The 21,786-nt window shown below is 52.3% G+C and overlaps 12 protein-coding genes across 12 annotated transcripts; 6 read left to right on the top strand and 6 right to left on the bottom strand.

Moving 5' to 3' along the window:
* Positions 1-75: 75 nt before the first annotated feature.
* AYO20_01061 (hypothetical protein) lies at positions 76-2,531 on the bottom strand (the record flags this gene model as incomplete). Its single annotated transcript, XM_022639368.1, has 5 exons — positions 76-720; positions 795-1,591; positions 1,667-2,168; positions 2,326-2,353; positions 2,407-2,531. The coding sequence occupies 5 exons, from the start codon at positions 2,529-2,531 to the stop codon at positions 76-78; spliced, it is 2,097 nt and encodes a 698-aa protein (XP_022504676.1).
* A 398-nt stretch (positions 2,532-2,929) lies between these two features.
* Positions 2,930-6,341, top strand: AYO20_01060 (hypothetical protein; the record flags this gene model as incomplete). Its single annotated transcript, XM_022639367.1, has 8 exons — positions 2,930-2,963; positions 3,018-3,108; positions 3,181-3,265; positions 3,330-4,029; positions 4,094-4,155; positions 4,757-4,983; positions 5,042-6,121; positions 6,179-6,341. The coding sequence occupies 8 exons, from the start codon at positions 2,930-2,932 to the stop codon at positions 6,339-6,341; spliced, it is 2,442 nt and encodes an 813-aa protein (XP_022504675.1).
* Positions 6,342-6,652: 311 nt separating this feature from the next.
* On the top strand, positions 6,653-7,624 carry AYO20_01059 (hypothetical protein; the record flags this gene model as incomplete). The annotated part of the gene is made up of 1 exon (XM_022639366.1): positions 6,653-7,624. One exon carries the CDS (start codon positions 6,653-6,655, stop codon positions 7,622-7,624), a length of 972 nt encoding a protein of 323 aa, XP_022504674.1.
* Positions 7,625-8,130: 506 nt separating this feature from the next.
* Positions 8,131-8,691, top strand: AYO20_01058 (hypothetical protein; the record flags this gene model as incomplete). Its single annotated transcript, XM_022639365.1, has 1 exon — positions 8,131-8,691. The coding sequence occupies one exon, from the start codon at positions 8,131-8,133 to the stop codon at positions 8,689-8,691; it is 561 nt and encodes a 186-aa protein (XP_022504673.1).
* A 567-nt stretch (positions 8,692-9,258) lies between these two features.
* On the bottom strand, positions 9,259-10,132 carry AYO20_01057 (hypothetical protein; the record flags this gene model as incomplete). The annotated part of the gene is made up of 3 exons (XM_022639364.1): positions 9,259-9,736; positions 9,803-9,991; positions 10,053-10,132. The coding sequence occupies 3 exons, from the start codon at positions 10,130-10,132 to the stop codon at positions 9,259-9,261; spliced, it is 747 nt and encodes a 248-aa protein (XP_022504672.1).
* Positions 10,133-10,512: 380 nt separating this feature from the next.
* AYO20_01056 (hypothetical protein) lies at positions 10,513-11,000 on the bottom strand (the record flags this gene model as incomplete). Its single annotated transcript, XM_022639363.1, has 3 exons — positions 10,513-10,663; positions 10,719-10,840; positions 10,938-11,000. The coding sequence occupies 3 exons, from the start codon at positions 10,998-11,000 to the stop codon at positions 10,513-10,515; spliced, it is 336 nt and encodes a 111-aa protein (XP_022504671.1).
* A 383-nt stretch (positions 11,001-11,383) lies between these two features.
* Positions 11,384-12,833, bottom strand: AYO20_01055 (hypothetical protein; the record flags this gene model as incomplete). The annotated part of the gene is made up of 7 exons (XM_022639362.1): positions 11,384-11,426; positions 11,482-11,548; positions 11,616-11,711; positions 11,770-11,814; positions 11,898-12,104; positions 12,171-12,656; positions 12,725-12,833. 7 exons carry the CDS (start codon positions 12,831-12,833, stop codon positions 11,384-11,386), a joined length of 1,053 nt encoding a protein of 350 aa, XP_022504670.1.
* Positions 12,834-13,681: 848 nt separating this feature from the next.
* On the top strand, positions 13,682-15,039 carry AYO20_01054 (hypothetical protein; the record flags this gene model as incomplete). Its single annotated transcript, XM_022639361.1, has 2 exons — positions 13,682-14,587; positions 14,656-15,039. 2 exons carry the CDS (start codon positions 13,682-13,684, stop codon positions 15,037-15,039), a joined length of 1,290 nt encoding a protein of 429 aa, XP_022504669.1.
* A 399-nt stretch (positions 15,040-15,438) lies between these two features.
* On the top strand, positions 15,439-17,124 carry AYO20_01053 (hypothetical protein; the record flags this gene model as incomplete). Its single annotated transcript, XM_022639360.1, has 1 exon — positions 15,439-17,124. One exon carries the CDS (start codon positions 15,439-15,441, stop codon positions 17,122-17,124), a length of 1,686 nt encoding a protein of 561 aa, XP_022504668.1.
* Positions 17,125-17,523: 399 nt separating this feature from the next.
* Positions 17,524-18,998, bottom strand: AYO20_01052 (hypothetical protein; the record flags this gene model as incomplete). Its single annotated transcript, XM_022639359.1, has 2 exons — positions 17,524-18,768; positions 18,936-18,998. 2 exons carry the CDS (start codon positions 18,996-18,998, stop codon positions 17,524-17,526), a joined length of 1,308 nt encoding a protein of 435 aa, XP_022504667.1.
* A 150-nt stretch (positions 18,999-19,148) lies between these two features.
* On the top strand, positions 19,149-19,641 carry AYO20_01051 (hypothetical protein; the record flags this gene model as incomplete). Its single annotated transcript, XM_022639358.1, has 2 exons — positions 19,149-19,393; positions 19,452-19,641. The coding sequence occupies 2 exons, from the start codon at positions 19,149-19,151 to the stop codon at positions 19,639-19,641; spliced, it is 435 nt and encodes a 144-aa protein (XP_022504666.1).
* A 99-nt stretch (positions 19,642-19,740) lies between these two features.
* Positions 19,741-20,763, bottom strand: AYO20_01050 (hypothetical protein; the record flags this gene model as incomplete). The annotated part of the gene is made up of 2 exons (XM_022639357.1): positions 19,741-20,477; positions 20,529-20,763. The coding sequence occupies 2 exons, from the start codon at positions 20,761-20,763 to the stop codon at positions 19,741-19,743; spliced, it is 972 nt and encodes a 323-aa protein (XP_022504665.1).
* Positions 20,764-21,786: the final 1,023 nt, after the last annotated feature.

Here is a 21,786-nt window from a genome sequence, read left to right as displayed (position 1 = left end):
CCGCTACATGTGAGAGGAGGAGTGGGAAGTCCTCCCAACATAATTGCAATCTTCTAGAGTAGCAAAAATGATATCTTAGGGGTCTTTGACCGCATTTCCGTTCGGCAGTGCTGAGCTTCCAAAGGCAGCCAGCGGTGAATTGAGCTGGCTGAAAGCAAATTGCACAAACTCGTTGTCTGCATTGTCCGCAAACGAAGACCGGTCAAAGTGCAGTAGATCGTCGAGGTCAAAGTCGAAACTGGGTTGAAACACCGGGACTGGCGCCGGGGTTGAAGAAGCCAACTGATGATCCGGCATCACCAGCCCCGTAGCATCGGCCGGTACATCGTTGGAAGAAGAATTCCCATTCTCCGCCATAGTTTGCGTTGTTGCCTTGATAACTTTCTGTAGGCGCTTGAAGAGACGCCGCCCCAGGGTGAACCCGGGAGCGATGTCCTCCAGGAGCTGGACAGCCTTGAGAAAACCCCCACCCGCTTTTGACAGCGTTGGCCGGTCAGCCTTCTTGGCCAGAATGACCGAAGTCAGCGTGAAGATGACCCCAGAGAGGAACGAGACGGTCGGGAACCGTCCAGAGTTTTTCCTGAACTCGGAGAAATGGTACTGATGCATGGCTTCGACCGAAGCCAGAGCAATGTCCACGCATAGGGCCGCCACCTGCACGCTTCTCTTGGACCCCAGGAGGTCACTGCGCCGTAATAACAGCCGTAAATGATTAGATCGCTGTCATATTAAACGTCAGCCACCAAGAAACATCTGTAGCCCTTGGTCAGGACACACGCGGAGATAAGACGCACCAGGTGAAGCACAATTGCCTGTCGCACAATATAATGAGGATACTGCAGCTGGACTGCGACTTTGAGAAAGTCGGAGGACCACCGGAGGTGGACTGGGAGTTCTTCGATCAACAAGAGGATGCGCGCGTCGGTGACGGCAATCAATTCAGCTGTCGGAGAGCGAGAGTTGACCCCGAACATGGCATCCCACATATCGGAGCAGACCTTGGCCCATTTGATGGTCGCCAGCTGGTACGTGATGGGAGAAAACCCTCCCTCTCCAACGCCAACGCTGACTCCTTCAACGGTTGAATCGCTCGGCAGCTCCACCGCAATGTCCTGGTCGCTCATCTGGTACGGCGCACCACACTGGTGCGAGATGTTCCTCTCGAGGCAATAGACACACCAGAAAATTCGCTGTCTCATGTGAACCTCGAATGGCGAGAGGCCGGTCCATGAGCTTTGATTGTGCAGGCCCGTTTGAAAACAAAGTCGGACCGCCGTGCCGATCTCGTCGTAGGCCCAGTCGTTTCGCTCAATGTATAAGAGGTACGAGGCCTTCAGAATGAGACACTGTATGGTCGTGAGGTTTCCTTTGCCGCTCTTGATGACATGGTTCAAGAGGTGCTCTGCCTTGGTAAACTCGTACCAGCCGGGAATGATGTCGTCTTCCGGACAAAACTCGTCGACATTCTTGACTACGGCCAGAATCAGATTGACCAGCGCAATGAACTGGATACGCTCTAGTGTCACTTCTTGAACGTTGCCGGCGAATCGCTGGAAATCTTGCTCGAAGGCCTTGGAATCCAAGCAAGGGTCTGAACAATGGTTCACATGATATTAGTTGAATTCGCAACCTCACACATGTCGCATCGGCGGGTTGCTACACTTACAGTGGGGATTCATGAGAGAGAAGTACAGGTCCAAAGTTTCTCTCACCGGGCCTAGACCAGAATGCCTGACTTGGGCGTCCCAGATTCGCAGTTCCCGAATATAACAGTCAGTCATGGTGGAGCAGAAAGCCATCCAACAATCTTCCTGGACTAATTTATCCTCATTCCCGCCACTATCAGCGGGCTCTTTCATGGTGTTGAGGGGATTGAGGATACTAGGGCCGCCTGGAAAGACGGCCTTGGAGACACTGCTTGGGTTGTACGTGTTCAAGATCTCGCCCGAGTCCGGAGTCATGGTGAGATTCAAACTCGAACGGGCATTGTCTTGAGAGGCCGTGGTTTGCCGCAAGCTTCTGATTTCATCGGACAGCATCTGCAGTTTGTTGAGTACGTCGGCTTTCCATGAGCTTTCCTCGTCCGTTTCCTTTGTGCTGTTGCTCGCGGCAGCGCATCCGGCCGCCGAGAATTGGTCCTCTGCGACATCCTCGGGCTTGTTGCTCGCCTGGACAGTCGTCGTTCGACGTCTCGAATCAGGCAAGTACTCGCAGGTCAAGTGTCCGATGGAACACTGGCTACAAGGTCGCTTTCCCGAGCACTGGGGAGTGAATTAAACAAGTCAGCATCTCGCGCCATGCTCCGCGCGCCACAGATTTACCCACCCTAACTTTTCGCTTTTTGCATTCAGAGCTGATGGAATTATCGTCAGTGAACAATTTGCAGCGTGTTGAGATTAACCTCACCATGCACTGGTCACATAGGGCTTGCGCTTCTGGCCGGTGACGGGGGTGGATGCTGAGGCCTGTTCGTTAGCTGCTGCCTCTGTGACAGGAGCTGACTCGTCCATGAAGGTATCGCGGTCCACCATTTCCGGGATTTGTTAGTAGAACAAAAAGACTCGACAATGGAAGTGTGATTGAGCATACACATGGTGGAAAAACTGCTCTGAAATCTGGGGTCGACGAGGGATCCGACCCCGCAGGAATTCTTGAGTCACGTGGGCGTCCAAGTGTCGTATCCCAGTTGTCGTAAATGCCTAATGAGGAAACCTTCCATGTCTGTGTGGGTCGGTGTGGGTCCTCGCACCCTGAACTGGAAAGATCGCGCCTTGCCGATCTACCCGTCATGGTGCTGTGGGCAAATGACTTGAAAGCTTCAGAGGCCTGAAAAAATAGAGCATACACATATAGTCTCTGACCCAAATAGTTGGTGGAAGGGATTCAGCAGCCGAAACTTCAATCACTAGAACGATTCGAACCCGGCATCATGACGACTGAAGATATTCCAAAGACGCACAAAGGTATTGAAAGAGTCCATGTTGAGCCATTTTACGACTAGGATCTGACTCGCTCAGCCGTCATCTACTCAAATCCTGGTACTCTGGCCACTGAAGTAATTGATGTCGAAACACCAGAGCCTCAACGGGGAGAGATCCTCATCAAACTGTACGCCTCTTACGCCCTCAGCCCCAGAGGAAGTTGATGTCCCGTTGTGTGGTAATCTAATAAAAGTCAAAGCCTTTACTCCGGTGTCTGCCACACGGACTTTGCCTTCATCATGAATTCTTATGGACATATGCCGGAGCCGACGCCGCAAGGTCAGGTTTGTTTTGCCCCGAACCGGCAGTCCTGAGGAGCTCCGCTGATGTCGAGTGCTTACCATTTAGATTGGAGGACATGAGGGCGTTGGATATGTCGTCAGGCTGGGTGACGGAGTGACAGAGGTCCAGTTGGGTGACCGCGTTGGAGTGAAATGGATCACGTCGGCCTGTCTGATCTGCTCCGAGTGCCTCGCTGGGTTCGACAATCGTTGTAAGAAGCGCAAGGTCGCAGGGTATAAAACGCCCGGTACATTTCAACAATATATCATCAGCGATCCCCGATATGTCACTCCCATTCCCGAGGGACTCTCTTCTGAGGCAGCTGCCCCTCTCCTCTGTGGCGGAGTGACCGTGTGGTCTGCTCTATTATACAGTGAGTGTAAGCTGGGCGACTGGCTTCTAGTATCCGGCGCCGGAGGGGGCCTCGGTCATCTGGCCGTCCAGTATGCAAAGGCATTCAATCTGAGGGTCATCGCCGTCGACCACGGCTCGAAGGCGGACTTTTGCAAGTCCCTCGGGGCAGATGTCTTTCTTGACTTTACCCAATTCAACTCGGCAGACCTTGCTACCAGAGTCAAGGAGGTCACCGATGGAGGATGTCATGCCGTTATGGTTTGCAATGCCAGCTCCAGAGCGTACGATCAGGCGCTCGATTTCCTCCGGTATGCGGGAACGCTGGTCTGCGTGGGAATCCCGGAAGTCGACCCTCACCCCATGCCAAATGCTGCCCCCTTCAAGATCATCGGGAATCTCTGGAAAATAAAAGGTGCGTGATCGTGTCTCCTCTCTCTTTTCTGCTGCTCTCCAGACTGATGAACCATTCACCTCAGGCGCTGTGACCGGAAACAGAATTATGGCGATTGATTGCCTGCAACCGGCAGCCCATGGTCATGTTCGCCCGGCCATAAGGATAGAGCCGATGAATAAACTCACAGAAGTCTGCTGCAACTGAATGATTTGTCCATCGAGTCTTTTGGCTGACTCGACTACAGGTTTTTGAAGATCTCCATGCTGGCAAGATTCAGGGTCGTGTTGTTCTCGATCTGACTCGGCTCTCTTGAGGCCAAGTGTACAAATAAAGTCAACAGATGAAACTCTTTCCACAGTGCTTCCAGGCCATGTCAGGGAGTACTTCGAAGCGTGGTTTAGTCATAGAATGCGAAAAAGTGCTCATTTTCCGTGCATCTTCTGTTGTATCCATCCCATATGGAAGTGAACAGTCAGGCAGGACGACCAGCACTTCAAACCCAAGTCAGGTCGCGTTATACGACTCGTATGATGTTAAACCTTGGTCGTAGTGTATTATTAAACGCTGTCTTAGGGGCGTGTTGCACAGGACTCCCCTGTCATCCGGCACGTTCTGACATTGAAGCACGATTGAAAATGGTGGATGTCTCTTCGGTTCTGAGAATGCTGATTTGGGGAGTCGTCGCAGTAATGTGCATTCCCAAGATCGAGAATTGATTGGTGACAGCTAACGAACAAAACTCCAGATCTTTGTCGCTGTCGTTGGCAAAGCAGTCTATAATGTCTACTTCCATCCCCTTCGCCATTATCCAGGGCCCAAGTTGTGGGCCGCGTCTAGGCTGCCCTGGATATGGACTGCGATAAGCGGCGAGATACACAATAAGATCTCGGATCTCCATCAAGCATACGGCCCTGTCGTCAGAACGGCCCCGAATGAGCTGTCGTACATCAGCGACAACGCGTGGAAGCAAATGTAAGTGTTTCACCATCATCAAGATCTGAGGTTTCTTCCGGACCAACCTGTGCGCAAGCTACGGCCATCGACCAGTGGAAATGCCCAAGGATCTCAAAGGTCCAGGACTTCTTCCAACGTTCAAGAATACCGAATCTATCGTGACTGCGTCGTCGGGCAACCACCCTCGAATGAGACGGCTGATATCCCATGCATTCTCCGAGAAAGCGATCAGGGAACAGGAGGACTTGGTCCAGAACTTCATTGACCAAATGATTTCACGACTCACCGATAAGTGTAAAGAGGGGCGACAAGATATGACGTCCTGGTTCAACTGGTGTACATTCGACATCACGGGCGACCTGGCCTTTGGCGAACCATTCGGGTGCCTCCAAGAGACTCAATATCATGAGTGGGTGAAACAGATCTTTCAGGGGGTGAAGGTGTATCCCTGGATGCAGGCCATCGTCTATTACGGACTGCTTCCTGTCGCTAAGCTCCTTGCGCCCAAGGAACAACAAAGGGCCAAAGAGGAAGCCGACGCCAAAGCCTACGCGAAGCTCGACAGGCGGATCGCCCGAAAGGACCAAATCCAACGAAAGGACTTTATGAACTACATCCTCCGGGAGAACAAGCAAGGGTCCGCAGGCATGACCATGCCGGAAATCCAGGAGACGGCCGTCATTCTGATCATCGCGGGCAGCGAGACCACCGCCACGCTCCTCTCGGGGCTTCTGTATTTTGTCCTCCGCCATCAATCTGTCTACCAGCGAATGGTGCGAGAAGTCAGAAGTACGTTCACGAGCTACGAGAACATCACCATGGTGACGACCAACGGGCTCAAATATATGCCAGCCGTGGTCGAGGAAGCATTCAGGCTCTATCCTCCCTCACCCAACGCCTTTCCCCGGTTGGTGCCGGGAAAGGGGGAAGCAATCGAGGGCCGCTGGGTTGCGGGGGGCATGACAGTAGGAGTCCATCCTTTTGCGGCATCGAGGCACCCGGACAACTTTTATCGCCCGCTTGATTTCCTACCTGAGCGCTGGCTGGCTCCCCACCTACTAGAGAAGGACGACGTACCCGCCGAGATGTTTGCCAGAGATAAGAAGAATGTCTCGCAACCTTTCTCATTCGGTCCTCGCAATTGCATTGGCAAAAGGTCAGTACCGTACACTTTCTATCCTACGCATCCTCTTTCATGCTGATAAGCCTCCAGCCTAGCATACGCCGAGATCCGCGTGATTCTGTCCAAGCTACTGTGGACTTTCGACTTGGCTTTGGCTCCCGAGTCTGACAATGACGACTGGGCAAGAATTCAGAAGACATACATGCTCTGGGAGAAGCCCGCTTTGATGGTCAATCTGACGCCAGTCAAATAGTCCTTCTTGTATGCCCAGTAGATGAATGTCATTTACTGGTGAGTATATCATCTGTGGGGATATCCCATGCTTGGCCGGGGCGGAAGAGGAAAGGTCGCTTGTAACGAGTCGCTCATGGACCTTTCATTTTGTCCAACACCAGCAATTCCGAGAATTCTGGTCATATATGGAGAACATTATTAATGTCGTAAAGTCCAAAGCCCGCCCACCCCTGCACTCAGGCAGTAAGAAAAGAACAGTATCGATGCCTTTTACCATCGAAACCTTAGTTTGTTCAATTCGAGTTTCACGCCCTCCATAAGATCAAAAACATGACATACAAAATAGTCACGCTATATCACCCTAGCCATCGGGTGCCCAGTCTGGAGAAGGCCGACACGTTCTTCCGTGAGGTGTTTGGCATCGAGAGCGTCTGGCGAAACAAGCTCTTTACGAAGCCAGACCCGAAATACCCGACATTTCCAACCGACTACTGCATTTTCACGTCCATTGCCGATGTCTTCTTCGACTGCATAGATCCCAAAAAGTACGTGATTGACGGGGAGCAGAGATATGAGGATGTCGAGGAGCCTCACCTCAACGGTCTGGGCTGGGGCGTCGAAGGCATCGACGAGATATACGCCCGGCTGAACGAGATGGGTGTGCGTTCGACCGATCAAGCCAACCGGCTCGCCGACCCCAAGGAATGTCCCGTGGCTGTTTTCAAACCATCAAAGCTTTTCTTCACGGTTGCAGAGGATAGTGGGCTTCGCTACGAGTACTATCCAGCTTCGAGCATGGGTACCTACGACATCCGCCGGGACCCTTCATGGAAGCTGAATCCCCAGGTCGGAAAGGGCCCTTTGGGAATCCAGTTTTGCTCCCACCACACGATCTTGACCGCGAATCTAAGCCGGGCCATTCGGTTGTTCGTGGACCTCATGGGTGGGAAGCAGATCCACGAGGCCAAAGGCACGCTTCGAGGGACCGACAGCATCTTCATCCAGCTGGCCGACGCGGTCTACGAGTTCGCCGTCCCCATTCCCGGAGTCGACTCGTACGCGTCGAGAGACTTCGAAGCAAGACAAAACACAGCCGAGGATGTCTACCACGCCTTGACGTGGAAAGTCAAAGATCTGGGCGCCACTGAGACCCATCTTCGGAGTAAAGGGGTGAAGCTCATCGCCAAGGATGATTCAATGCTAGTGGTGGACCCCAAAGATGGGCTAGGAATTCCCTGGGGCTTTGTAGCTGATGTCTTGCCCGGGGATGATAGGTATATCTCAGAGTTACAAGAAAACTAAGCCAGAGTAGTTGGTTCTCTCTCTCTCTTGAGATATCGCTCACTCGCTCTCTTGTCGTGGTTGAAGTTTTCGTATCGATTGCCAATTCCGAAGAACAGTCTCTCGGTCGGTGGGGCGGATGGATGGGCTCGCACGTATTGGTCCTGTTCTGTCTCGTGAAACGACTCCCTAATTATGACACCGCTGTTCAAGCTTGCCTAAACGCAAGCAGCACCGTCTTTCTTGACAATGGTGTTCGGGACTTTTGTCTTCGTATAGGATCCACTTACCCCAGGGAGTTTGGAGGGGTGTCTCCCCACGAGTTCATGGGAGATACCACGACTCGTTCAGTCGTCTTGACCGACGATATGGGGTTGCTAAGATGTCGTCGTCACGACTGTACGATCAAGGAATTTGGTCTCCTGACACTCATAAAATAGCCAAGGGAACCCAGGTCAAAGGATGAACTGAAGTGAGCATACATACACCAAGCAGACACCCACATACCATTTCGCACCTCCTCAAACATGTCGGGCGTCACACACAGCCGCACCTCTCAGGTGATCAACCTCCCTATCGAGAAGGTGTGGGAGTTCGTCACGGTGCCCACCAACTGGATCAAGCTGCAACTGGGGACCTGGAAGGTTCACGGGCCCGGGGGCGAGGACGACCTCGAATCGGTGTCTCGCACTATGCAACCGGGCGAGCACTTTCTCGAGTACATGCACATGCCGGGCCGGTTCGACCTGGTGGGCGACTGGGTCGTGACTGTGTGCGAGAAGCCGCACAAATGGGGATTCAAGTCGGTGCACTGGCACGGCCCGCCCATGCCCACAGACATCGAGGCCACCTACACGCTCGAGAAGATCGACGACAACACGACCCGCTGGTCGAGACACCGGATCAACACCGTCCGCCCCGGCAAGGAGAACAGCGTCGACTTCCTCGCCGACAAGAGCGACCTCGAGGAGGAGTACCAAGCCGTCACCAAATCGTTCCTCGAACAAGGTGTGCCAAATACGAAGCCGTACAATCCCACCCCACCCCATGGACCTGGGTGGTTGGAGACTCTTCCAGTGGATGCTTGAACACTCACTCAGCAGCAGGTGGCCAGGCAGGCAGGCGGCCGAGAGAGTAAGATCAGGTGGAGGTTGGAATCGTGCTAGGAAAGTGCCCTCGACCAGAGGCTATGACGACCCTATCAATACACTGTGTATCTACACTCTTTGCCTCTTGTTAAGGGTTTTACATTTATCATTCACGACTAAAATGCAAGCGACAGTCCGCGATTTTCGTCGTTGTCTGCCTCTTTGACGGGAAAGACCGGATCAACCATGAGTATCTGGGATCGCGGTCCGTATTGGATTAGTGTGTGATACAGCCGGAAGTCTGAGGTAGGAATTCCAGAGTTCCAAGACCTCGTCCTACCAGTCCAATGACAGTCCAGTCACCGAGGTGCCAGTTGTTGCAAGGTCTTCATTACCCCTTCCCCCCTTTCTGGCCCGTCTATTCAATTGGGGCCGGTAGTCGTTCGAGGTACAGAGCAAGAGTTTTCCAGCTGACACGACATTTACTTGTGTCCTTGCCTACCCATCCTTTACTGGCATCTGACGCCCACTTCGTAGCATCTAGCCGAGTCAATACGGGATATTGGTTTACAATTGTGCATTTTGAACCTGTGCTGCTTGTATCCACTTGGCGTTTTCTCGCTCTACCATCTGTATCATCTCCGGAGACTCGGTGACTACGTCGATCCAATGCCTGTCGGGGATTTCCTTTCCCCTCTGAACACCCGGACGAGCCCGCATTCTCTTCTCCCACCGAGCCAGGTTCGGAAACTGACTGAGGTCGACGCCGGCCCAAAAGGCCGCTGTGATCCAACCCCAGTGCGCAATGTCGGCAATGGTGCATTTCCCTCCCACCAAGTAATCTCTCGTTGCAAGATGCTTGTCGAGCACACGATAGAGACGGCGAGTCTCGGTGATATAGCGTGACGTCGAGTATTCCATCTTTACCGGGTTGTAGCGAAGAAAGTGGACGGCCTGTCCCTGTATTGGACCGACCCCGGCGTTTTGAAAGAAGAGCCAGTTGCCAGTCTCGTAGTATTCTGGGGTACCTCGCGGAAAAGAAATGCTAGAGAATCATCTCGTCAACTTTATGGCATACGGGATGTGTTGGCCACGGTACAGATCAACTTACCGGTGCTCCTGGTCGTAGCGGTCTGTTAGATATTGCATGATACTCCCCGACTCAAACAGTTTGATCGTGGAGCCGTCCGGAAGCTGATCGACCAGTGCAGGTATTCGTCCATTTGGATTGATTTCAGTGAACCAAGGCTCCTTCTGCTCGCCTTTGGACACATTGACCTTGCGAACTTGATACTTTAATCTGGAGGGTTTCAGTCATTTGGGCCCGGGGACGCTGATTGACTGTTGAACATGAGACTTACCCGAGCTCTTCGAGAGTTATGCTCACTTTGTTGCAGTCCGGAGTGTTCAAGGTATAGACTATCATGTCACGGGACTCCATGGTGCTCGCAGTGCATGTGTATAGTAACGGTGACCGGATCCAGCCTTGGTTTGTTAGGCGAAGGGCTGCGGCCATCAAAGCAAGGTGGTGGTTTTTCTAATGACGGTGAAGACAAGCACTCGGAAACCCAAGTGTCGGAACGAACGACAACCAGTTGTTGTTTGTAGGATGAACGCCATCTTGACGAGTCAACAAGCCTTCTTAGTGGTTATTAGGATTATAACGCGAGGTGGGTGAACAAAGGAGTGGGCAGCAGAATCACAGGTGAGTACAACTTATAGAACCTATGAAGGTCGGTCATTCCAGTCATACATGTTCAGCAATTCGCTATTCCTACGCAGGATACTCTGCTCACCCCCTCCCCCCCCCTCCCCAAAACATTATGGTGCCGCTGCTGGCTTCACGAAGCCTCCTCGAACAGTCCCGATCGATGCGGTCGGTCTCTGTTCACAAAGATCGTCAAACTTGCCCACCATCTCCTTGTAGTATGGTTGTGCCATATGAAAATCCAACGTGTCTTGACCTGTGTATCTATTTCCCCCGTTAGCTCATATCATATCACGAAGGGTTTGGCAATGGGTAGTACCTTTCGATGATAACGACTTGGTCAATACCGTCCAGACTCTTCGCCTCCAGGATAGAGTATATCAGAGTGCCGGGCTCCTGCTCCTTGGCCTTTTCAGCAACTGACGAGAGGAGGTCGATCAACTGCCCATTTCATATCATCAAGTCAGTTTCATCAGACACATAAAACCAAGAGAAGCTGGTGCACTCAGCCGATAAACATTTGTAGGACACATCTTACCTCTCCAGACTTCCCTGGCTTGGGCAAAAACGTTGCAACGATGTCAAGAGTCGCTGAAGACATGGTGTACCTCTTCGTAGTGGGACAGAGACACCAGAGAAAAGTAATGACCTACGCATGTTTCTCTGGTCGGATCTAAATAAAACTCTCGCGATCCGTATTTGAGCATGTCGTAAACACATGACCACTCCTGCGTCAATCAGAATCTATAGACCAGAAGCCCAGGAAAGATGACACCTTGTTCTGCAGTCGTGGTGGACGACACAGAAGTAGGCTTACTTCGGAATATCAGTTCTTACGATGAGGGAGAAACAATCTTGCCTTAGAAGGCCAAAGCAGCGAGAGCAGGCTCGCCGGGGTCTTCTCATGGTCTAGTTTTTTAGTATGTACGTGTGTGGGAGGCTTCCAATCTGACCAGTAGAAACATTTGCGGCTTCTCGAGTGCATCAGTCACGCTCACCCCAGTATCTTTGGTGATGCCATTGTTCCCTGCAACGGCAGTCATTAGCTCGAGCGATGTTTTCACGAATTTGGGCAAACTCACAAAGTCAGCAAATTGCCGTCGACATCACCAAAGAAGAACCACTGTGAGTCACCCCAGTTCAGAGCACCTGTTACCATGTTAGTCTACCGCACAAGAATCGAAAAGTATTTCTTCCACAGCACAGCCTGTCTTACCTCGCTGCTCCTCAATGTAGATTTTGTATCCTCTTTCCTTGGCCGTTCGCTGTGCGGCTTCAAAGCTCGGGGTTTTCATGCAATACCTTGCGATTCCTGTCCGTTGATTCGTCAGAGAAGGACTAATAAGCGAATGATATGGAAACCCTCTAACCTTTCTGAAACCACGTTGGGTTGAGCCCTGGGTCTTTCAGTCCCCCTATCCAGTCATCAGCTCTCTGATTAGATCCAAATGCAAGCCTGATTTGCTTCCACTGCCAAAGAAACGGGTCTGGGACTTACTTCCACTGTCGTTATACTCCAGCAGTTCCAGGTGCATGTGACTCGGATCTCTTGGGCTGCGAAGGAAATGGCAATCGGTCCACATGTTTTCGTGGTGCGAGAAAGTTTTCATCTGATTCATGAAGACGTCTCTCCCTCCGATTCCCCTGTTGAATTGATCGTCGTGGTGGATGTTTCTGAAATCGACTCCGTGGTCGTGATCCATACCTGTTGTGCTACATCAGTCCCTGCCTTGCTCACAGCGAGTCGTTTTGTGGGAAATCGGGCCCATACCGAATGCTTGATACCACTTGGTCGTTTCCTGGAAATTGACACAGTTCATCATGAAATGCAGGAAACTTCGATGATGAGGCAGAGCCGGCTGTGCCTTGGCGATCAAGGGATTGTTGGCGATCGAGACGAGCTCGACAAACGTCCCCTCAGGGTCGTGAACCAGGGCCGAGGTCGTCTCTCCCCATTTGCGTTGGATCTTGATGGGCTGCTGCAAGACCTTGGTGTTTGGAAACTCCTTCAGGATCCGGGCCAGCTCCTTGTCGACGTCGTCGAAGACGAGTGTCAGACCCCGCGAACCAATCTGGTTGAACTTTTGCGGCCACTGGGATTTGGTGTCGAGATTCTTCCAACTGTAGAACCAGACGTGCATGTATGGATCAGTCGGTAGCTTGACAGCGACGGCGGCCTCCAGATCATCGCGGGCAACACCGCGGGCAGCAAACCAGCTGTCTGGGAGTTGATACCCGTCTGCCAGTTCCGCACCCTCTGTATGTAGCATAGACAAGTCAGCCTTTTCATTGAGCCACAAATGTCGCAGGGGGGATAGATCAGACCATCAACGACATAATCGATATTCCCATAAAGGTTCAATTGTTTTTGCAAATCCGACACATTCTGCTGCACTGCAAGCAAAGCAATCAGGTTCCCTGGAGCCACCGTCATTTTTTCCCTTCAAACTCGAAAGTTGTTTGGTTTGCTTCAATTTTCTTTCGGAGTTGCAAAATGCTAGAATATAATGACCGCCTACCAAGCACTAAGCGCATAAGTAACCAGAGGTTTTGCCTGTTTTTTAACCATTGCCGTTACTGGGCCATGGTCGTATCGCAAGTGTCGTAAATTGTACTGAAAACGAATAGTCTCCACCAACCTGGGTACATGCATCTTCTTCCTGGAGAAACCCTGTCGTTCCGTACAGAGACACGACCATCCAACCGTTGAATCTCTGTTGGCCATGTAAACTACTACTACCCCTCAAACTTGATCGTTTTATGGGGGAACCAGTCCTCACAACGTCAGAACACCATCCCACCAAAGTCCAAACTGTGTAGGCTCTTCAATATATCATAAATCCACCGAGAGGGTAGTCATGTCATGTTTTGAAACTTGGACATAATATCTGCAGCAGGGATTACTTTCTGCGCACCTACTGCTTGTTGGCTGAGCGCTTGCTCGGTACTCGATACAGGGCTATGAGAACTATGCGCAAGCCCCACGCTGGAGAAAGTCTGGGGGGAGCGTCATGTAAGGCAAGGGGAGCGGTCTCCAGCCAGTCGCTTGAGTCTCCACACTCTCTCGGTCACACACACACACGCTCCTCATAATTGGTCACAGAGTTTAGTATGTAAGAAACATTCCTCTTCAGAAACCTGAACCAATTACCTCGTACGTAAATCAGACTCTTCCACTACTGTCCGCACGCTACTTCTTCTACATATCTACCCGTGTCCAGAGGAGGTAACGTGCATCTTCCGGAAAATCCTGATACAATCAGGCATTCTGACCCAACCAAGATGGTCGAGAAAGTACCCATGAATCGCCGTGTCCGATCCGAAGCTCAATTGGAGCGGAAACGTCAACTTGATCGATGGCATATGCGCACAAAGCGACAAACGGAGCAGAGAAGATCAGAGGCCTTGAAACAACTTGTCCACAGCCTCCGGGCCAGAGTGGCCGAGCTTGAGAGGAAGCCAGCCAGCCGAGTTTTTTGTGACGAGGAAGCGGAGCCTCTGGGTGCCAACAATTCCCAAGCGCCTTCACCTTCAGATTTTGTCCGAGCAACAACCCGACACCGTGGTCCGTGCGAAGAAGCGGCCGGCACAATAATCACCACTGTGTTCCCAGGCTCCAGCGTAAATGGAGAGGCACCCCAATACACAACAGCCTACCCCGCGAGCGGTGGTGAGCCACTGATCGACAAACCTGGCAAGCGTTCTCATGATGACGAGCTCGCCTCGGCTGCTCTGATTGTATTATCTCAAATGGCTCGTGGTGCTGTACCAAACTCGGCCGCAAGCAGCCCCGAGTCGACATGGAGGACACGTGTGAGTGGACACGCCGCTCCAGCTGAGCTGCACTGTAGCTTTGCCATTCCACCCTCATCCTCGCAGCTGGCGGGGGCCCTTGTGGCGGACACGTTTTGCTCGTTGTGCTCCGTTGAGCACCCGGCGGGCCGAGGCTGCTTCTATTCATTCATCTCGCGAGCACTGTGGACGGCGCATGTCGACCTCTTCCGACATCAGCCATCAGATGCACAGATGATGCAGCTCCCTCGCATGCCCACCATCGACAACTTCTTTCTCCGCAACCCCGAGAGGCATCCGCTTGTGGAGATTCTCAACGTGACTTGTGACGAGTTTCGCTGTCCGAATGACGCTGACAACGTCGCAATCTACCTCGTCATGTATCGGCTATTGCGAGTAAGTCTCTTTTCAACGAGGTGGACATGATATGCTGCATATCATAACTGACGATCTGAAACCCTTAGTGGAGGGTATACCCAGTCGCCCGTTCTTACGAGGATGTACCAGCGTTCTACCGCCCAACAAAAGCCCAGGAGTGCGTGCCACACCCGGTGTCGATCGACTTTCTTGCCTTTCCCGAACTTCGGGACATACTAACCAAGCACCCTGCTCTCTACTTGGAGAACCACACACAGTTCGACCGCGATTTTACCGAGTCCGTCACCGTCCAGTGGCCTCGGCTTGAGCCAGTCTTTATCACAGACGAGCAGGGTAATGCGGTACGGCTCACCGACGAGTTCGAGAGCCATATCTTTGATTATGACAATTGGGCCATGAGGGACCGTTGGTTCGATGCCTATCCACAGTATGGCCACGCCGTTAACAGATGCAAACGGAAGGGAATGTAACAAGCGATGCTTCCATTAGCGTGAGTGAGGAGGGATGTTGTCAGTAGTATCTCTCATAATAACTTTCGCCGTAAACAACAGCGTCTGTAAGCGCTGGAGATCTCTTGATACTGAGGTGTTTGAGTCTCTTCTGTTAAGCGGTTGTATGTACCAAGCAAACGAGGTACGAAGTACGCCTCATAAGACTGCGGCTGGTGTAACACGCGTGTGGGTACCAACCGCAGCTGCGTCTCTCGAGGAAACTTATGCGGGACAAGCTTTCAACTCCACGTCCAAATGTCTCTCCCAAAACCCCTATCAGACTGAGACAACTTTCGACTCACCGCCTTGCTACCTCTCCCTGGATGAATACCCTCGTAACCCTTTGATCGATACCGACACCAGAGGTACGACGGATCCATGACCACCGAAACAAACCCCAAGGACCGCCTATGGTCACGGCGAGAGATTGAGGGCCTGATAGCGCAAGGGAGGAAGATCATAATTCTCGATGGCCAGGTGATCAAGGCTGATGCGTGGCTCTCCTTTCACCCTGGTGGCGACAAGCCGATATTGCATATGGTTGGAAGAGATGGCACCGATGAGATCCGTGCACTACATTCCCCAGAGGCACAGGCGCACATGCAAAAGTTCGTGATCGGGAGGATTCAGGGGAGATGGACCAACTTCCTGCCTCCGATACAGGGTGGACATTTCAGACCATATATCAAGGATCAGGATGGCAAAGAGGTGGAGGTGGAGGAGGAGTCAGATGTACAAACCGACGGTGCTCTCAGTTCTTGCAGTGACAGCACTGCACCTCCATCCCCCATCTTCGATCCGGTCGATATTCGAGAACGAGGGGCCTCATCGTCCACCACCTCTTTGTCTGAACGTGAGCGGTCTAACCCCAGCGACGACCCAATTCAGACGAAGCTGGCAGCCGAAAAATACTCAGATATACTGAAGTATCCACCATTAGATCCCAGCTCACAGGATCGAATCGTCGCGAAGTACCGAGAGACCAACGCTCAAATACGGGCAGCTGGTCTTTACGAATGTCCTTACGGCGCCTATGGGGTTGAATGCTGCAGATATGTCCTTCTCTTCTCATCGTCTCTCCTCGCACTCCATTACTCCTACTACGCCCTCTCTGGGGCCCTTCTCGGCCTTTTCTGGCACCAGCTGGTGTTCACCGCCCACGATGCCGGACATATGGGTATAACACACAACTTCCACATCGATACGTGTATCGGAATCTTTATCGCCGACTTCCTGGGTGGCCTGTCCATCGGCTGGTGGAAACGCAATCACAACGTCCACCACATTGTCACCAATTCACCTGAACACGACCCGGACATCGAGCACATGCCTTTCTTCGCCATCTCGACCCGATTTTTCTCATCCTTACGTTCCACTTACTACGAACGCATCATGCAGTTTGACAGCATTGCCAAACTGGCCATAGCGAAACAGCACTGGTTGTACTACCCAATCCTCCTGCTGGGTCGCTTCAATCTCTACCGCCTCTCTTGGGAGTATCTCTTTTTGGGCCAGGCGCCTAAGAAGGGACCTGCATGGTGGCATCGCTACCTTGAGATCTTCGGGCAGTTTGTCTTCTGGGCTTGGTTCGGCTACGGAATTGTGTATCGCTCCATCCCCACTGCATGGGATCGCTTCGTGTTTGTCATGATCAGCCATATGATCACGGCACCGCTCCACGTACAAATCACCCTTTCTCACTTTGCCATGTCCACCACCGACATGGGTGTGCAGGAGTCCTTCCCGCAGAAGATGCTTCGAACCACCATGGATGTCGACTGTCCTCCGTGGCTTGACTTTGTCCACGGCGGCCTCCAATTCCAAGCCATCCACCACTTATACCCGAGGATACCAAGACATAATCTCCGAAAGGCACAGGTATATGTACGGGAATTCTGCAAAGACACAGGCCTTCCATATGCCATCTACGGTTTCACGAAGGGAAACATGGAGGTTCTCAGCCGGTTGGAGGAGGTGGCCAAGCAAGTCAGAGTTTTTGAGGAGTGCAGAAAAGTGTGCGCGAAGGAAGTGGTCGAGGGAACGGGCCACGTCCACTCCGATTGAGGGGAGAATTTCGTGCTTTGACCGGAAAGGATGTGCCTGCTATGTTGAAAGCTCGATGTGCTTTGGGCGAGAAAGAGGACATTCACGACGAATTGACCGACTGATTGGATATGAGATGACTATTCGTACATAGATCACGATCAAGAAAAGACAAAGATGTATATAGCCGGCGAGGTTACTCTTTTTATGGGATGTAAAGGGCGTCTAGACAGCTTTTGATTCTGAGATAATAATAACGAGACCATGAGTGAATTCCTCAAGAAAAAAAAGGAAGATTTAAGCAATGACTTGTTCAAGAATGGGTTTCTCCGGCTGCTCGATTCCACAGACATCATATCTGAGAGCGTAATAACAAAGTACCTTGTACGATATAGCACAATTAAACATTCCTTCATTCAATTACTGTAGCTCGACACCAGCCCCTGTAATGCGGAACTCGAACGCGCTTCCCCCAATGGCTTTGGTGGCGCTCTCGCCGCCCTCCTTCCCTACCGGCCCCTGCGCTGTCGGCGCTGGCGCTACGAGTGGCGCCGAACCACTACTGGGGACGAGAGTCGCGAGGAACCGGCCCTTGCGTACCGCGTCGAGTCGCTTCTCCCGGTCCCTCAAGCACTCCTCCATGCCCATCTGGGCGGGGAACTGCGCGATGGGCAGCCTCGCGAGGGAGAGTGAGAGCGTGGCGTACGACGTCCAGGGGGAGACGAAGCGCGTGTCTGAACCTGAAGGCGCGAGGGTCGTGGGACCGGATGTGGTCGTCTCGTATGGCGGGCGCGTCGAGGACGAGGGAAATGGAGGAGTCGAAACAGTCGAAACAGTGCTGAAGGCGACGGCACATCCGAACTTCTCTTGCAGGGTCTTGAGGATTTCAATCGTCTGCGCGGCCCTTGACGGTGGCGGCCCGCCGCCCCGCAACCCCGTCCCTGGAGACTCGAGCTTCGCCATGGCCTGGTCGGACCGGTCTTGCCAGTAAAACGCGGTGGCAGAGTCAATCACGATCAGGCTCAGAGGGCGATGCATCGAGTGATGCCGGGATCCGTCAAAGAGGTATGCATGCAGAGAGGAGAGGGTGGAAATGAGCTGAGTCGACGACTGGGGTCGGAAAACGTGGATGTGATCGAGAGAGGACCGGATGACTTGTTGGATCCCTGAGTTTGTCAAGGTAGAGTCGGTTTCTTTGCTGGCCTTAGACTGGTGATTCTGGATATAGTGCAACATGATCTGCGCCAGCCGTGCAGCGGAAAAGCGGCCGTCGGCATCGATGTATACGATTGTCGACTCCTTGCCGCCCAGATCTCTCGGAAGGACTGATATCGCGCAGAGATAGGAGAGCAAAGAGGTCTTCCCAGACGCGGACGAGACACTCGTGAGCTCGACCGTTGCAGGTTTGGGTTTCTCTGCAGATGCTCGTGGCTGAGGTCTGAGACGAGAGGTCTCGACGTTGTCCGAGTCTTCTTCCTCGTTACTTCTGTCATCATCGCTGCCATAGACCACAGATGTCGCTGCTGGCGAGGACAACCATTCCCGACGACGGGTGTTTGCTAGTGTTTCTGGATAGCGGAGTGATTCAAGGAGAGTGTCCAGTTGTGGAACTCCTAGAATGGCTCTGGGCTGTGGCTCGACCGTCCATCTGAGCTCTGCCAGGAACTAGGATTTGAACCCAAAATACAATGTGTTAGATACCCTTTAACCTAGACGTGTGTGCCATTTGCAACCATTGAGGATGGTGTTGAGGAGACATGGAACAAGGCTGCAGATGACATGGTGGTGCAGGGGAAGGTGGCGCGCGGAAATTGTAGACATTAATTAATTACCTGCTCAAGAGTCTCTTCCTGCACCCCCTGGAGGAGGCGAGCTCCATATTGTTCCGCCGACATGATGCCGCCGCCATGGCATACACCACCGCGTGGTGAATAATAATCCGTTCGTCGTTCTTCGCTCTGGTAACGGACGGTTGGAAAGGGGATTGATTGATTATTTGAAGAGCAACAACAAAGGAGAAAGTCAGGAAGGAAAAAAAAAAAAAAATGGCGCCGCCCGAACATCCATTCCCCGTCTCCGAGCTCGACCAGCACGTCCGCTCGCTCACGGTCAACTACAAGGAAAAATCGCGCAAACTGCCCCAGGACTTTGATCTCAAGCGGGATTGCGAGTTGATGGAACTCGTCCAGTATAGCTGTACCACGCCCAAGCAACAGTATGAGAGGGCACTCGCAAACGGCACCGGGACGGCCAGGATCGAGTGCTACCCCATCGTGAGGTTGTTTAGGAAGTACGTGCCTCTCTCAGTTCTCGATTTCACGAAGGTGCTAACGGCCCATCTACCAAAGATGCGTCAAAGGTGGAAAGGTGTTTCACGTCGAGACGACAGCCTGGGAAGGTCAACTTGCTTGGAAACCACCTGCAAATCCGCCTCCCACAGGCCCCATCAACGACAATGATCAAGGAAAGCCTACTGCAGACGATTCATCAGGAAATGTGATTACATCCTATTGGAATTCGTGGAGGTCCAAAAAGTGAAGCCTTTTGATCTGCCTGGGGTATCATATGCAAATTTATCCCATCCAAAGTCAAGACCAACCAAACGCCAGCGCTGCCACAGCCTTTAGAGTGCTGGAATCAAAGCTGCATGGCCACATCACCACCCTGCAGACCTGAGCCGCTCCGCTTTTCAGGAAGAGAACTGTTAGCCGGTCCCCTTTTTGTCATCAGTTCTTCCGGCATTCGATACGATTTCTCGCAATTGACAATCGGTCCCAGCTCAAATCCACCACGCTCCTTGGCCAGCAAGTCGCGCAGGGTTTCTTCAAAAACTGCCTCCTCTGACAAATCAACTCCGGTCTTCCACCTCTTACGGCGAATGATCACTGGAGGTTTCTGCTTGGAAGACATAATTTCCGTCTCGAGCGGATGAGCAGCATCCAATTTAACGGCCCCTGCCAGCTTGCGCAGTGCCTGCTCACCGAGTTTCCCTTCGTGAGTCGCCAGTTCTCTGATTTTCCTACTATCAGACTGTCGATCTGGGTAGACAGGCGTATCCCTATAAGTATGTGCAGAAGGCAGCTCAGGCAACCCCTTGGTCGTGAATGAGAATCTCTTCAGCTCGCCGTGGCCGTCCAAGCCGGGGCCGAGAAATGATGCTGGGAGTTCGACGAGGTTGTGGAATTCATCTTCAGGAGGTGGCGTTGGCAACAAAGGAGGGTTGATTGAGGGTTGCGTCTCGTATGGGGCGAGTTGATCGTCGGGCCGAGGAATATCGAGAACATCTATGGCGGTCTCGAAATCCGTCGCGATGGGATAGGTTCGCCGGGCAGCGAGCATGGAGCGTCGGACCTTCGAAAGGAATCTGAGCATGACTGCCAGCACAGTCAGCATACACGCAGTGCTACAGCCGTAGAGCAACCTACATTCGTCCATCGCTGCCGCTAAGGACTCCAGAGCCACTGACTCAATCATCGGATATGATATGCCTTGTTTCTGCGCCTCTTCTTCACATATTGTCTTTATACACAGCACTAATAAATCGTCAACCACCTCTTGCGCCAGCAATGCTGGTTCCGGGGTGGGCATGGACTGCAGTTTGTGTCGCAGGACATGATGGTGGTGATATGGGATCTTCTTCTTCGGAGAGGTGGTTGACATTGGCTTGCACGTTCAGGACAAGCTCCTTGGATATAATCGCAGCGAAAGATTACGCGAATTTCCGTGACCTCAGTTCCGCATCGCCTTTGCCTGCAATGGAACTCGCTCTTCTGACATGGGGTCGCGCAAGGCAGGGAAGTTGACAAGCGTTGATGCCTAAAAAAGAAGGTTAACCGACGAGGCTGAAAATTACATAAGGTGCCAAGGCTGCTTTGCAACCCTTGACCTCAATTGGACTGCGGATCTTGAAGGAGCTTCACCAAGCTACTGGTATCAGACCACCACCAGGCTTAGCTACTCTCTGCCTCTCTTCCCCTTTCACTCGTCTTGAAATCTCACCTTCACCTCGAATACCTCTCAACGTCGAGGCCTAGCAGCGTTTAGACGAACAGAGCTCGAGCAGAGCCAGATCAGAACAATGGCGATCAAACCGATTACAGGAGTGCGTTTCTTCTCTCTCCCCCACCGCGCCCAAAATGTTTCGTTTCAACAGCGAATGGGGATAATGTTGAAGGGTGCTTGGTTTTCACGAGAAGCCTCAAAGCTGACACGCGGTGATTTCTACAGATGCTTCGACGAGGCCTCGTTTTGGATATCAGCATTGCCATGGGTATGATCGACCCTTCGAGCTTCTCATCCAGTCTGCCACGATAACCATTGAATTTTTCCTTCTTGCGTCTGAAAGAGATGGGGTCCTGGGGAATCTTCTGAGCTCTTCCTTTTCCGTCGCTGCCGGCTCATTGGAAACGTGTGGATGGGCCGGAATCAAGACGAAAAATCTACACCAACACACCATAGAAAGAGCATGTTGCTGATCAACTGTGATGAATCTAGGTCTCGGCACAACATTCGGCTACCTATGGTGGTACGGCTACCACCTACCCCGCGTACGAGCACGAGACAACTTCTACGCAAGACTCGAAGATCAGCGGGCGAGGGAGGCTGGCTTCAAATAAACGCATTGGACATGTCGGGTGTTCGACGTTGCTTTTGTTCTGTGCTAAGATAAGACGTGGAAGACTG

This window comes from Fonsecaea nubica (genome assembly GCF_001646965.1).
Source record: "Fonsecaea nubica strain CBS 269.64 chromosome Unknown Scaff4, whole genome shotgun sequence".
NCBI classification, from domain to species: Eukaryota; Fungi; Ascomycota; class Eurotiomycetes; order Chaetothyriales; family Herpotrichiellaceae; genus Fonsecaea; species Fonsecaea nubica.
Note: the sequence above shows the minus strand (reverse complement) of the source record. Positions and strands in the feature narration are given on the sequence as shown.